Genomic DNA, 16,501 nt, shown 5'->3' on the forward strand with positions numbered 1-16,501 from the left:
TAGCTCTTATCTTTAAATCTGAAAATTTCAATGGATTATTTTGATTTCTTTTGTTCATTGGTGAGCTTTTCCATATTTTCAGGTAGTTTACCAAAAATATTAATCATATTGACATGTTGATCTGTGCTTTATAAAGCCTCAATCTTTAAAGTGTGAGAAATTCCTTTAAATGTTCTATACTATAAAGTCAGTACACTTTACACCTATATTTATTTCACTGTAATAATCTGATGGTATTATTCTGTGGTCTTCAGCACGAATTTGTTTCTTTCTACAAAATATTTTTAATATTTGATAATTTTAATACAGTCACTCAATCCCTTGATATTCTATTCATTTGTACATCATTATAATGTCTTAGTGGGTTTATTTTTATGTATTGTGCTTAGTAATTTGAGTGTAATCTTCAGATTATACTTTATACTTTTCATCCTAGAAAAATTTCATATTGTAGCTCTTGAAAGGGCTTCCCTGATAGTTCAGCTGGTAAAGAATCCACCTGCAATGCAGGAGACCCTGGTTTGATTCATGGGTCGAGGACTCCTGCATTGCAGGCAGATTCTTTACCAACTGAAAAATTACTTCCGCACCATTTCCTGTATGATCACTTTTTTAAACATATTAGCAGAGTATTTTGGAGAAGGTAATGGCACCCCACTCCAGTACTCTTGCCTAGGAAATCCCATGGACAGAGGAGCCTCGTAGGCTGTAGTCCATGGGGTCGCTAAGAGTCAGAAACGACTGAGAGACTTCACTTTCACTTTTGACTTTCATGCATTGGAGAAGGAAATGGCAACCCACTCCAGTGTTCTTGCCTGGAGAATCCCAGGGACAGAGGAGCCCGGTGGGCTTCCGTCTATGGGGTTGCACAGAGTCGGACATGACTGATGTGACTTAGCAGCAGCAGCAGCAGTAGCAGTAGCAGAGTATTTAAATCTAGGCTCAAAGTCTCTTAATTTCTCTTAAATGTTTGAAATCGTACTTACATTTTTTATTTATATCTGATGTCTCTTCAATATAATTTTTAAATTAACCAATTGTCTCTTCTCTTTGCCAGCCTTGAGCTGCGGTGGGGCGGGGGGTGGGGGCGGCGCTCCGCAGAAAGAGAAAGGCAGTGGAACTTCCCTCAGCAAAGCCGATCCCGAGGAGAGGTGAGCCTGCTGTCGGCCAACCCAGCCCCTTGGCGAGCGAGACACAATCACACGCTACAAGGGTTCTGTCTGAGCAGTTCCACTTTATTGCCGCAATCTCTTGGTTTATATAGGCAAGCAGGGGGTTTTGTGAGGGACTTTCCATAGTTTCACCAATCATGTTAAAGGTCAAATCATCATGTGCCATAGTTGCACAAATCACGTTAAAGGTCAAATCGTAACATGCCTTCATTATAACAGGAGTCTATGGTGATCGCGGGCTGTCCACGTGCATGGAAATCAAGAGAGCCAATTCAAAACTTTAACATAGGCCACGCCCCTATCTCTTCCGCCAGGTGCCATCCTAGTTTCCCACCGCAAAGCTAGCCCTTCTTTTAAGGTTTCTCATTTAGGGCCCCACATTGAGCCCTGTGTTTTATTACTTTTCTTTTTTTTTAAAAAAAATTGTTTATTTATTTTAACTGGAGAATAATTACTTTATAATATTGTGATGTCTTTTGCCATACATCAACATGAATCGGACATAGGTACACATATGTCCCCCTCATCTTGTCCCCTCCCCTCCCACCTCCCCCCATACCCCATCCCTCCAGGTCATCACAGAGCACTGTTTATAACTTTTCAAATACTATTGTTCAATTCCAAGAGTTATGTCTTCTTATCCACTAATATTGATTTATTTCAGCTTAACTTCAATTTTATATGATTTTTATGATTTTATAATAAGTGTAGTTTTTCTTTTTATACCTTGGAGCTTTCCAAATAAAGAATTTGATGTCCTGTGATTTTTTTTTCATGAAGAGTTAATTAACATCAACTTGATTTCATTTTTATGTATTTTTAGCATTATATTATTTTTAAGTATTTTAGGATATTGGTTAGTATGATCATTTTAAGGCAGAAAATTCTTTTTCTGCTCCCCTCCCCCACTTCATCCTTTTCAGTGATTACCATTCTGGATTTCAGATTTGTGGCTATCTGCACCTAAAACCAAGTTTAAATTAGGTCTTATAAAAGTCATTCAGGACTTCTGAGTTGTAGAATTATTGGGAGATGGGGCATTCAGCCAATAGGAACCAATATATCAATATTAATATTAGGTTCACCTCCCAGTGAGAGATTTTTATCTTTATAATTCATCTTTGCCTAAAGATTCATTGACTGAATTTGCCAGATGGGCTTGCCTTTTGAGTTGGAAAATTCCAACTCAGTCTCTTCAAGTTGCTCCAATTCTGATATCCATGTGGCAAAAAACCATTGATGTCCTATTGCTCTGGATTATTTGGATTCCCTCATACCACTTCCTGCTTTGGGAGCGAGAGCCCAGAATGTGCCTGGATTTAGCTTCACTCACCATTTGTCAGTTCTGTTCTGTTGATGATCCGTGAAGATATTTACCTTGGCTTTGAGCCAGGCTGTTTGTCTTCAGTTTTGTTTTTTTATTGTTGTTGTTGTTGCTTATCATTCCTACGTGTCTGAAGTAGAGTAGGATTAAAGGATAAAATTACCAGGTCATCTTGGTCAGAACTCATTTCCTTTTCTTCATTCTTGAAGAACATTTTCTAATATTTCAGTTCTCTGGTTTCACACACACCCATACACACACTCTAGGTATATGAAATAGTTCATTCATACACACACATACACACATATCTATGTAGGCATATCAAGCTGGTTTTAGAAAAGGCAGAGGAACCAGAGATCAAATTGCCAACACCCACTGGATCATAGAAAAAGCAAGAGAGTTCCAGAAAAACATCTATTTCTGCTTTATTGACTATGCCAAAGCCTTTGACTGTGTGGATCACAATCAACTGTGGAAAATTCTTCAAGAGATGGGAATGCCAGACCACCTGACCTGCCTCTTGAGAAATCTGTATGCAGGTCAGGAAGCAACAGTTAGAACTGGACATGGAACAACAGACTGGTTCCAAATAGGAAAAGGAGTCTGTCAAGGCTGAATATTGTCACCCTGCTTATTTAACTTGTATGCAGAGTACATCATGAGAAACGCTGGACTGGAAGAAACACACGCTGGAATCAAGATTGCCAGGAGAAATATCAATAACCTCAGATATGCAGATGATACCACCCTTATGGCAGAAAGTGAAGAGGAACTAAAAAGCCTCTTGATGAAACTGAAAGAGGAGAGTGAAAAAGTTGGCTTAAAGCTCAACGTTCAGAAAACGAAGATCATGGCATCTGGTCCCATCACTTTTAGATGGGAAAACAGTGGAAACAGTGTCAGACTTTATTTTTGGGGGCTCCAAAATCACTGCAGATGGTGATTGTAGCCATGAAATTAAAAGACACTTACTCCTTGGAAGAAAAGTTATGACCAACCTAGATAGCATATTGAAAAGCAGAGACATTACTTTGCCGACTAAGGTCCGTCTAGTCAAGGCTATGGTTTTTCCAGTAGTCATGTATGGATGTGAGAGTTGGACTGTGAAGAAGGCTGAGAGCCGAAGAATTGATGCTTTTGAACTGTGGTGTTGAAGAAGACTCTTGAGAGTCCCTTGGACTGCAAGGAGATCCAACCAGTCCATTCTGAAGCAGATCAGCCCTGGGATTTCCTTGGAAGGAATGATGCTAAATCTGAAACTCTAGTACTTTGGCCACCTCATGAGAAGAGTTGACTCATTGGAAAGGACTCTGATGCTGGGAGGGATTGGGGGCAGGAGGAGAAGGGGACGATAGAGGATGAGATGGCTGGATGGCATCACAGACTCGATGGACGTGAGTCTCAGTGAACTCTGGGAGTTGGTGATGGACAGGGAGGCCTGGCATGCTGCGATTCATGGGGTCGCATTGAGTTGGACATGACTGAGCGACTGAACTGATGTCACATATGTGATGCATAGATGCATTTATATAGATATGTATTAATTCATTCATTTATATATATACAAACACTCAAACAGTTCATTTCTACACACACATATACAGATCTTCATCAACTTACTATGGGGTTCTGTCCCATAAACCCATCATCACTGGAAATACTGTTAAGTTGAAAATGCACTTAATACAGTCATAGAACATCATAGCTTAGCCCGACCTACCTTAAAAGTGCTCAGAACACTTCCATTGGCCTAAAGTTGGTCAAAATCAGTTAACACAAAGCCTATTTTAAAATAAAGCATTGAATATCTCATGTGTTGGTTGACTACTATACGGAAAGTGAAAAACAGACTGATTGATGGGTCCAGAATGGTTGTGTGTTCATTGTTCACCACTGTGATCACAAGCCTGAGCTGTGGCTATCAGCAGAGACCATCAGACTACATTTCAACGGCCCTAGATAAAATTAGAATTCAAAATTTGAAGCACAGTTTCTACAGAATGCATTTCATTTTTACATTATCATAAAGTCAACAAATTATGTCAAACCACTGAAGTTGGGGACCGTCTATATAAGTAAATGACGTGGCACAACCACTCAGATGCCCAGAGTGTGTGTGTGTGTGTGTGTGTGTGTGCACGCGCGCGCGCGTGCATGTGCATGCGCGTGTGTGTGTGCGCATGTGCATGTGTGTGCGTGTTTGTGTGTGTGTACATACGTGCATAATTTGCTTCCTCTTCTCAACAGAGTAATATATTGTCTGTGACTGAGTGCAAGAGAGTCAAAGGAATTCTACATTTATTTTGTTTGGATTAATTTCTTATAAAAGGTCTAATAATGATCATGGCCCTCTAGTGATCCCCAAAATCTACTCTTGAACTAGATTGTCTCTCTAGGGAAGCTGGTACTTGGATTGGGATGAAGTCATCCTTATACCTGACAAGTTGAGTGGAATATGTGGTTGAATTAAATTGCAAATAGTACTCTTTTAAATTTTATTTTCGGTAAAATACTACTTAACATGTAAAGCAGATCTTTTCTCCTTCAGAATGCATGACAGCCATTTACTAATGAATGCTTTTAAATCTACTGCCTGAGCCTTAAGATATAACAAATTATAAATTCATAGTTTTTTTCCCATAAAGATGGATAAAAGGAAGCAGGTATATAGTAGGATTTGGGTCAGAAAAGTCAAAGCTGTATTTGAAAACTGGAAATGATCCTGTGTGTTAAGCTAGCATTTTCTCTTTGTATACCATTGATTGGAATCATGCAACTTAAGTACTGCTTTGAAGGATCCAAAGAAGTTGTCATCCCTCTCTTCGTGACAGGTAGTCATTTATGATGTTTTATTCCAGAAGGGAGGTCAAGGGAACTGAAGGGAAAAAGAAAGTGAGAGAAGAAAATTTTAAAAAATGAGAAGAAACCTTATTTTGCTTATTTCTTTTTTTTTACTTCTCAGAGAAGCCATATTTTTCTTAGTGATTGGCATTTGTACAAGTGGCTTCTTAAGAGCAAAGGCTCTTTGAGAAACTTCTTTGAAAGCATAATCCACCCCCAAATGCATACACTACCATTCTGTTCATCATAATTTGTCCCAGAGGCTAGACTCCTTTTTCTTCTCTTGGTTCTGGTACTACAAATCGGCACTATTGACCTTTCTAGACTCCAACTTTGATAGATTGCATCCATCTATTTCTTAGCCCTTGGTGTGCAAGAAAACAGGCAACTTTAGTGTAGAAAGAAAGATACTGGCTCTGTTCATGGCCAGATCCCGGAAACTAACATTTCTCAAACAGTTGACTTTGGGTTCCAGGAAAATAAAGCAGCTCTGAATCTTGTAATATTAATGAGGGAATGGAGGGGTTAGAATATGAGTTTGCTCTGCTTGTCATATTTTTGGACTCTTGATTCTGTTCTTGACCACAAAGTGCAGGGCAGTCATCTCTTCATGGGTTCAGCTGTCTTCTATTTGGGGTGTGAAGAAAGAATGCCATCTACCAGGTCAGTAAACAAAGGACATCGCAGCCATCATGGCATCAGTCACTGACAGTGCACCCTGAGGGGATTCAGGATGGAGAAGAGAAGGATACTGGCCCTAAATAGTTAACACTAACATCAAAGGATTGATTTCAATGAGCCCAGACTTTGCATCTCCCCATATATAGAAAAGCGCTAAGTTCATTGACTTGAGACATCTGAGTTTTTTCTTTAATTAACAGTAACCTTTCAATGTTGCAGCTATCTGGTTTTTGTTACAAAAATTCCTGTATATACTGGCTCCTCACCCACCTCTTCAGAGCAGTCCCTTAGAGCTACCTGAGAGGCTGCCACCTGGGCTTAAGTCCTCAGCAAGTCCACTGAATAAAACATCATTTTCGACTTCTAGATTCTGCTTTTTTTTTTTTTTTCAGTTGGCAGGAGACAGGTGTGTGGTGTAGTGAATGTGACATGGCAGTCATGTGACCTTGAAATATACATTTATTTCATCTCTGCAAGTCTCTTCCCCTATTCTCTCTATTCACCAGCAGGCATGTACCTACCAGCATAGATCAAGAAGAAGAAACGAATGAGTGAATGAATGGTCCTCTGTGGCAGCTTGTGGAAGGAACACACCGCTGCAACCTGGGCAGTAAACACTGGTCACAAACACAGACTCCACAAAGGACTGGTGGCATCTTCCAGTCGACAGTTAAGAATCATAGTCTTTCCTCCAAACACGGAAAGATACCAGGCTCTCCCCGAGCTACCACAAGGTGCTGGGCTGAGAAACTGGCACATTTCTGATGCTCCGTGCCAAGGTTAGTTAACTCAGGGGTTGCATGTGACACTGTCATCAGAGGCCACATCTTTTATGAATTAACCCATCTTGTCCTTCTTCACCCAGTTTATTATTTTTTTAAAGAGCTAACACATTCATTTTACTGCCAAAGAATTGTGTTTCTTGTTATTATTTTTAAGTTCTTTCATTCATCTGTGTCAGCAGCTACAGTCCAAACTCCTAGATGCCTGATTCCAGGAAGAAAGTCCTGGAGTAGAAAACAAGGAAGGCATACTTGTGGTGTCAGGAAAAATGTGTTTAGAGTCTTATCTGAGTGCCCCACTGCCCTTTCTAAACAAATGTATTGGATTTCTGCACTTTATTGCTGCCTTGTAGCCCAACATCCAAAATAGACTTCTCTAATTTTGTGTGTGTGAGAGAGTCTCCTTAACAAACGATCCCATATTGCCTTTACCAGGGAAGGTTGTTAACCTGGATTATTGTACCCAGGCAGAACATCACATGAGGAGCACTCAAGCCTCCCCAGCTCTCAGCATCCTTTTCTCCCCCTGTTCCAACAGTTTTCTGAATCATAAGTAGATTGTGAGCCCATAGTGGTGAATGAAATCCTGTCTGCTCTCTCTAAGTCACGTGCATTTCTGAAATACGCTGTTCTGATTGAACAAGACCTTTCTGGGGAAATGACTGACACTGAGTATTCCCAATGGCAACATTGCTTGGAGACTATCTCATTTAATTATATTGCCAGGTTCACCCATTGCAGTCGCCAGCTGTTGCTCTTTCGTCTGTTGATTTCAGGTCTTCCCCTATTAATAATCATAACTGTATGATGAATAGAGACAGGGGCTTTTATCAGAAACATCCGGCAGTAGCAGAGCTTAGAAACACTTGAGTCGAGAAATGAGAAATAGTAGTCAGTTTCCTGGAGGAGGAAAGCCACAGATGTGGGAAGACTGCCTCTCTATGGTGCATGCTTAGGAAAGGATCTGTGTGCAGCCTGCAAAGGCCCTAAAAACCTTATGAAAGATTCTGACAGCGGTTGTAACTAAAACTGCCCATTCAGTCCCAAAAGTAAAGCAAGATGTACCATTATGAGGTAGAGTTCTTTTCTGCTCTTTCCCCCCTAAGTTTTTCCCCAATATTCCTAAACCCATCTTCTCCATCTCCTAAGCTAAAGCTGAGTTTTATTCCCAAAGTTCTTGATCTCACTGACTTCTGACACCTGGCTTTTTTTCAGATTTTCAATAGGCATCTCCTCCTCCTAAACTAATCCGGTTCTGTTGTTAGGGAGGGCCCTCGATGTCTCCGTACTTTTTGAAAGCTTCCTCATCTAAGGGCCTTCCTCTCTCTTCTGAGTGTGTTTTGTCTTTAGTAATCTAGATCTAAACTATAGTCCCTTTGCTCTTTTTCATAAAGAATTCACTCGCTGCCATAACTTTCCTGATGATTTGGATCTCTCAGAAGAAAAGTCACGTGTTGGTAGGCATGGCTTTCCACCCACCTCTTGGCTTCTTTTTCCCTTTCCATCTCCTGGAACAAGTTCTTTCCCTTACTCTTTTTTTTTTTTTTTTTTAAGATTATTATTATTGCTTTTTATTTTTTTTTTGATGTGGACCATTTATTTAAAAAGTCTTTATTGAATTATTACAATATTGCTTCTGCTTTATGTTTTTGTTTTTGGGCCATGAGACATGTGAGATCTTAGGGGTCAAACTTAATCCGCTGCATCGGGAGGCGAAATCTTAACCATTGGACCACCTGGAAAGTCCCACCCCTTACTCTTGCAGAGTATCTCTACTTTATTTAATGTCCTTTGGAGTTTTAGCACTTCTACCAAACAGGTGGGTTAGATCATTTAAAACTTTTTTATTTTTCCAGGCAAATACACAAGGCTTTCCTAAGGAGTTCTAATTAACAACTTAAAAATCATTTATTATATTCAGAAGGGCATATCTTGCCATGCAAAATCTATTTTCTCCTCCAAATTACACTAAATATTTTCTATTTTTTGAGACTAGTTTGGCTGCTGCTGCTGCTAAGTCACTTCAGTCTTGTCCAACTCTGTGCGACCCCATAGATGGCAGCCCACCAGGCTCCCCCGTCCCTGGGATTCTCCAGGCAAGAACACTGGAGTGGGTTGCCATTTCCTTCTCCAATGCAAGAGATAATCAAAAGGCAGCGAAGAAAGAAGGAAATCCTACCACTAGCAACGATAAGAATGGACCTGAAGGGCATTATGCTAAGTGAGGTAAGTCAGAAGGAGAGAAAGGACTGCATGTTCTCACTTATACGTGCAATCCAAAACAAAAACAACGGACAAAATGAACCAAACTCACACATACAGAGGACAGATTGGTGTTTGCCGAGGTAGGGGGTGAGGGCTAGGTGAAATAGGTGGACGGGATCAGAAGGGACACACTTCCAGTTATAAAATAAATATTTCCTGGGGATGTATGTATAGGATAGCATGGTGACTGTAGTTAAAAATACTGTTTTCCTTATGTGAAATTTGCTGAGAGTAGATCTTAAAAGTTCTCATCACAAGAAAAAAGGCTGAACTAGGTAAGGTGACAGGTGTTGACTTGTGATCATTTCATAATGCACACAAATATCAAATCATTGTTTTGTACACCTGAAACTCATATAACATTATATGTCAATTATACTGCAATAAAACAGGCACATCAACTAGAAAATAGTCATAGTCAATTCAAGCAACAAAAATGGAGAAAAACACTTTCCTAAGCCTATTCATTAAATGAATATTCCTTGGTTACAGCTAACACTTAATGCATTTGCTACATAATTGTCCCAGTTTCAGAAAGAGTAGCTTAATTTCCAACTTGATTGTACTGAGCATTCAAGATCACGATATGCTAGAGTTGAAAATGATGGATCTTCAATAGGGTTGATCTGAAGCTTATCTAGTGAAATACCCCCATTTCACAGATGAGGAAACTGAGCAAAGGGCATGTTGACTTGTCTCAGGCCACATAGTCAGTCCCCGGCAGTGTCAGGGCCCAGCGCCCTGGCATCCTGATTCTCAGGTCAGTTTTTCCATGCTGTTCCTCAGCCAGAGACCATGATCTAAAGTAGTGACCGCTCAGTGTACTTTTCCAAATGGGTATGGATGGTTCTCCAAATGGAACGGAGTATGATTCATGCATCTTATAAAATAGCCAGAGTTAGATTAACAGAGGGTGTATTGAGATGTAGAACATAATTAACACAGGACCTAAAATGAATACATGGTCTGTGATGTGTCGTAATACTGAAGACCCCACCTCTCCCAACCCAATAGTTACACAGTATTGAAGAAAATGAGGCAGGAGGTCTATCTCTGGTAAATCTGACAGACTAGACACAACCTCAGGCTTTATATTGGGTTTAGAATTGTTCAAACTGGTGCCTCATTCTTGATGGTCAGCCACTTAGTTATGTGAGTGAGTGAATGAAAGTCACTCAGTCGTGTCCGACTCTTTGTGACCCCATGGTTCATAGAGTCCGTGGAATTCTCCAGGCCAGGATACTGGAGTGGGTAGCCTTTTCCTTCTCCAGGGGATCTTCCCAACCCAGGGATTGAACCTAGGTCTCCTGCATTGCAGACCAATTCTTTACCAGCTGAGTCACGTTATGTGACCTTGAGCAAATCACTATCTACTCAGCTTGACTACCTGCCCAGCAGGGATAATAGTACCCAACTTCCAGAGTTTGGTTCTTTTCTGAAACAGCAGAAACAAAAATATATAATATATATTTATATACAACAAATATATGAACACGTAATATATACATGTCCATATGTAATGTACATATACTGAGCAAGGTATGCACTCAAAGATTCTTAGTTTCTGTCCTCTCTTAATTGTCATCCCAATTCTACTTGACTTATTAATCTCACCTGTTAACCTTATTAGCTCATCTATTTCCTATTTTTTCAAAATAAAATTATTATACTTTTGCACCCTTTTGAAGTCAATAGTACTTAAATACTATCTCAGAGAAACAGTCATTCCTTTCTCTTTCTTTTTTTAAAGAAAATACTCATTTGTGATATACCTGTCACATAGTCTTGAAGAATAAGGAAAGTTGGAGGATGAATGACTATTTTCCAGGAGACAGGTAAAGCATATTTGGTAAGATTAATTCCCAATTCACCTTCTCAGAGGAAAAGGACAAAACCCTCATTTACCAAGATTCTAAAGAGATTTTCAGAGGAGTCCCTGGCCAGTCCCACATCAGTCTTTGTTTCCAAGCCTTCATTCCCCAGAGCTTGGTTTTCTTGACCGGGTCCCAAACCTTTTATTGAATGGCAAGAAGACGTGAGGAAGCGATTGCTGACAGTCACGTGTCTGGTGGCACTCCGCAGAGGCATGGCGTGCGTGCTTAGCAAGGAATCAATCTTTTTGCCTATCATCCTCTTCTTCCTCGGAAGAAAGCTATCTATCGCAATTACCTCATCCAGAACAATTACCTCACTTTAAACCCTTTATTCTCCCGAGAAAGGTGTTGGGAAGCAGGTAACAACTTGACCAGAGAGATGGATTTTGTAAAAGTACTGGATCGATGTTGAATGTAGGCAAGTGGGGAGCCGTTGACAACTTTGTCTTTCTTTCAAACCAAGACTTCATTTTCTTTTGGGTCCACCAAGCAAAAGGGGACACACTTTCTGACCAGCTTAGATACCATTTGGAGGGGGCGAGGCTCAATACTGCAAGAGAATGAGATGCCTTGCCTATGCAGCCTTGAACTCAGGGCCAAACCCCCAGGGGTGTTCTTTGCTCTGAAACTGTGTGGCCCAAGGCAGTGTCTCTCAAATGACTCTTTCTGCAGGAGGGAGACTAAGAGGCAACCACAAGGTACTTTCAAAAGCAGTTAAATAAAGATTTGACAGTCTATTCAAAACAAACCACAATTTGAAGAAAAGTCTTCTTTCCTTCTTACAAAGGCCCAGCACGTCTGCCTTTCCCTGATGCTCAGGAGAAAGGCAATTGCCAGGGCCCAGATTAAAACAAAACAGGAGCTGTCAGAAACGAGGTAGCTTTCTGAAAAGTTGGGGGGATTCCAGGGTGATTAGAACCACAGACAAGGAAATTGAGGGGGAAAAAAACTCAATCACATCCTCCGAGGGCACCCATGATCCCCCACCGCTTTCTATATATCCTTGCATATTTCGCCTAGCGCAATAATGGGTTTATTCCAGTTATATTTTTTTTCCCCACTTGGCATTTGAGTCTTTTTTTTTTTTAATGCTTCAAGAGTGTTGCCTGATTTGATTTTTAAAAATGGAAGCTAGAGAGGCAGGGCTGCGAAAGGGCTCAAAGTTGAACAAAACAGTGGTTTCCAGGAAGCAGGAGACTCAGGCTGCCGAGATGCTCACATCTTTCTGCGCCGGGTTCGCCTCTAAGAGGCCCGCCGGCTCTGCTCGCATCTTTGGAGCACGCGTGACCTCCGCGAGCCCCGCTCAGGCCCCGCGTTCGCGCTCGCTGAGCCGAGGCTTTTTCGCGGAGCGTGCGGGAACCTGGGGCGGGGCGGGGGGCTGCGCGCAGCCGCCGCGGGGCTCACCTGCGCCTCCCGCCGCCCGCCCCACCCAGCGCCGCGCGGCCGGCCGCCCCCGCCCCTCCCGCCGCCCCGCCCCGGCCCGGCTCATTGGCTGCCGCTCGGAGGGGAGGAGAAGGGGCGGCCACGGGGGTCTCATTAGGGATGCGGGTTCCCTCCTTACCTCCCTAGTCCGGATCCCGGCGGCGGCGGGAGAGCTGATCGCGAGCAGTGCGGAAGGGAAGGCGGGCGACTCCGGCAGTGACCGTGGCGGCGTCGGTCGCCCCGCCGGGGGAGGCTGTGGGGACGCGCGCATCCTCTGGGTGCCCAGCGCGCGGCGGCTCGGAGCGCCCTGCCCCGCTGCTGTAGGGAGCGGCCGTGGAACAGTCACTCGCTGAAGACCCCCGGGACCCACTCTCCTCGGCCCCCCTGGTTCGCCGAGCCTTTCCCGGGGCGCGGAAGAGGACCTGTACTCCTAAGCGGGGCGAGCAGTATGGGGAGAGCGGCCGCCGCAGGAAGAGGCGCTGGAGGGGCGCGCCGGTGGCTCCCTTGGCTGGGGCTCTGCTTCTGGGCGGCGGGGGCTGCGGCTGCCCGAGGTAAGCGCGGGGCCCAGCGGGCGGGGCGGTGGGACGGGGGGAGGCAACCGATCGGGACCCGCACCGATGGCCTTGGCTTCCCAAGTTGCGTCCTGCACCTCCCCGCGCGCGCGGAGCGCAAGGGGTGGCTCTCGGGTGGAGGACCCTCCGAGGGGACCACTGTCTGTCTCCCACCCCAAGTTTGCGATCAGCCGCAATCCTACAGGTTGCTGGGACCGCTGGGCCCCTGCCCTGCCTCGATTCTCTTCGTTCGCTCCCTCTTCCGAGCCCTCCCCAATTGCTGCGGACTGGAGTCCGCCGCTCTCTTCACTCCAGTCTCGCTCTCTCGAGTCCACTCCCCTTCCCTCCGAAGCGAGCCCGTTCTCGGGTGCGCACCCGGAGGGGTGTCCGAGAGCTCCTGGGGAGAAGGGACCGGGTACTGGGAGACTCGGTAGAGTGGGCTTGAATGGAGATCGCGCCTTTTCGCTTTGGGGAGCAGCACCTAGGTTGAGGTCTGCGAAGCTCGACTCGCCTTGGGCGACAGCAGCCCGAGGTCGTGGGCAGCACTGGGCTATCTTTCGAGAAGGCCGCCGTGTGCCCGGGAAAGCTGCGTGCGCGGGCCGCGCGTAACTGCGCCTGCAGTGCCCGGCCGGGTTAGCAGTTGGCCCTAGGCCGGTCACCCGGCGCCTGGTTTCCCTACCGGGTGCCGGCTCTTGCCCGGGAGCTCGCCAGCCGGGGCCCCTGAGAGGCAGGGAAGCCGCTGCTTCTTTCTACTTAGAAACGTAGACCCCGTTTTTCCTGGTTCCATAGGACTCCAGCAGAGAGAAATTTTGCAACTGGTTTCAGCTCCACCTTGAGCGAGGACGGGGAGCATCAACTTAAAACCCGCGGACTTGTTTGAAGGTGATCAGAGGCAGGGTTACGCATAGCTTGAGGACTGTGCCTTTTACCTTTGAAATCACCAGGAAGCTTCTCCTTCCCCCTCTTGTTTACCTTTCTTTATTTCCTGGGTGTCATCCATTAGGCTTAGAATTTGTAAATTACATTCAGTGACTTACCTAACGCTGGTCTGTCGAGAGGTAAAACTGACCTGCCCACCTCATTTCCCTCGAACATGCTGAGTAGCCGCGAGACAGGAAAGGGTGGAAAGGGTTGAGGATGATCATAAAAGAACCAGTATCATTCAAAAAGCTAACGGTGTGTTAAAAGCAGTTTTGCTGCCTGGAATGAAGAATTAAAAAAAGAAAAGGTGGATAGAGGTTTTTCCCGTTTTATGATCCTGTTCAGTGACTATTTGCATTTCATTTCCTGAAAAGTCCCCCCCCTCCCCCAATGGAGTAGGCTTTTTAAAAAGCAGAAAAGGCTTAAAAATGAGCCAGTGATTGCACACACTGATGGTGGGGAGCATAGTTCTTTTCCTTGCTGGAAGAAGCACAAGCTTCAGCCATTTAATTTACTACGGAGAATGCCTCCTTGCAAAGTCAGCTCTGAGTTGTTTTTAATACACTGTTCTGGGGGAAAGTGGGCCTTTTCTGTCCTGAATGTTGATTTTAAATGTCTGAGTTTCCACTTGCTATTCTATGCTGAGTACCTAAGAGTGACTGATGCCACATACTGACCTTTGGAATTTGGTTGACGGGTCTGTCTTGAATCTAGCTTGAAACAAGAGGTGCGGACCTGCCAAAAAGCCTCTTGGATGGAGTTTTGCTGGCTGTGAAACTAAGGCTAGCACCTCTTGTCGGCAAGCTGTTGTTTGGAGGACTCCTGGAAAACACACTGTACCCTCTGCAGGCTTATTTACAACAAATGTCTTGCGCAGATCATAGTAATGTTTAAGACACATGGAGTGGAGCTGTACATCTGATTAATATTTCCCTTGTAATATTTTACTTGCTGGGGCAGCAAGCCCATTACCTTTAGCACCTGTCAGAGATTCCCCAAGAAATGAGCAGTAAACAGGCTGCAAAATCTGGGAAGCCGCACGCACCTGACTTGGGACAGGTGGGGACAAGTAAGAGTTTTTCAGAACAAAGGGTGGGTTTCAATGTTACTTCAGTTCTCCCAGCCCAGGAAGGTGCCCTTTCATTGAAAGCAAGATGAGGTCCCCCTGGGGACGTGTTTGCTAAGTTTTGTCTCTGGGGTTGGCCTCATGTCTTTCTTACTTACCCAAGTAAATAGTTTTTTTGTGAATCTTCTTTGCACATTGTTGTGAGCCAAGCTTCTCTGCCTTCCCTAAACAACAGGATAGACAGAACTATGCTCTTGACTTTGACTATATAATACTATTCAACAATTCAGTAGCCATTTCTTTACAATTAGCTATATTTGTTTCCAAAACGATTGTACCAACTCAATTCCCTCCCCTTTTCTTTCACTCCATATTTAAAGTAAAACCGTCTGAAAATCGGAATGAGATTTCGGATGATTGGCTTTGAATGTCCTCAAAGAGGAAGGTACTTGGGGCAACAGACTGCCTGAAGAAACTACGTTCTGGTTCTCTTCTTTGTAAGTTAGACTGACGTCTTCAGATTTATGTTCCTGCTGGAGAGCATACTGTAAGGAAGGCACTTGGGTACCATGATTACCGTATATTTTAACACTTTCCAACTTGAAAGAAAAGTGATTTAAAAGTTGTTCATGACCTGCCAAGTGCTAATTGAATCCCCATCCTGTTGTCACACTGATTTGTTTTTGTTCTTTGAAAAAAAGGAGCGCCGCTGTTGATCTGGTTGTAATTCCTCTGTTAGATACTGTACTTAGGAGATTTCCCAGTCTGAAGGCGGGGAGGGAGATGATCTCAGATAGGCTGAGCTTTCACCCAGTTTCTTTAAAAAATTGTTCTGGACAATGCAATCTTCCTTACCGTAACCATAGCAATGCGTTTAGGGCAAGAGAAATACACGTCTGCTTTATGGGCATAGTAGGTCATGTGGTTTATGCATACTTAAATCCATTTACCTCCCTCATTCCTACAGTTTTAAATCCATATTCACTTTCTCCTTAATAAACATTATTACTGCCTCCCCTGCCCTACCTTCTGTTGCTTTTTCCTCCAAAGTCTGCCCCTCCACAGAGGGCTATGAAGAAAGAGCCTTTTCTCCCAATTTCTCGATGGGTTTTTCTTTTTGTGACTCTTGGATTGTGCTCTTAGTTTGAGCAGTCCAGTGACACATTCTTTTCCTACCCAACAAAGGCTTCAGCTCAGGAAATCTCTTTAAGTATCTCAGTTGTTAAGAAATTTCATTGTTTTTACCTGGCCATAAAATAGCAGCACCTGTCACCATTTTTTTTTAAAAAATATTCTTACTAGGAAAAATAGTAATGTCAGCCTTCCATTCTTCTCAGTCTTTGAGTGACCTGTCTATGGTTTAAGTGGTACCCTGCAGGCTGGGAAAACCTGTGGAACCCCAGGAATCCTCAGTGAGTTCCATCAAAACTCTCTAAGTGGGACTGGTAGGTCCATACCCTGCAGTCTCAGTAGTTGGGGAAACCCTTTCCTGTTGCCTCAATGACTCATAAACTTTTCACCATCTTCCGTCCACCAAATAAGGGCCCAGCTTTCAAGGTTTCTCAAGAAATCGCCTGTTCAGGAGTTCATGAAATTTGATAT

At 43.7% G+C, this 16,501-nt stretch overlaps 1 protein-coding gene across 1 annotated transcript in view; it reads left to right on the plus strand.

Annotated features, from left to right (window-relative positions):
• Positions 1 to 12,809: 12,809 nt before the first annotated feature.
• Positions 12,810 to 16,501, plus strand: part of UNC5D (unc-5 netrin receptor D) — a 622,629-nt gene continuing 618,937 nt past the window's right edge. Inside the window, exon 1 of the mRNA XM_052661338.1 lies at positions 12,810 to 12,912. Within this exon, the coding sequence (XP_052517298.1) occupies positions 12,810 to 12,912 (103 nt within the window). The remainder of the gene's footprint in view (positions 12,913 to 16,501) is intronic.

The sequence above is a fragment of the Budorcas taxicolor genome, chromosome 24, assembly GCF_023091745.1.
Source record: "Budorcas taxicolor isolate Tak-1 chromosome 24, Takin1.1, whole genome shotgun sequence".
Taxonomy (NCBI): Eukaryota; Metazoa; Chordata; class Mammalia; order Artiodactyla; family Bovidae; genus Budorcas; species Budorcas taxicolor.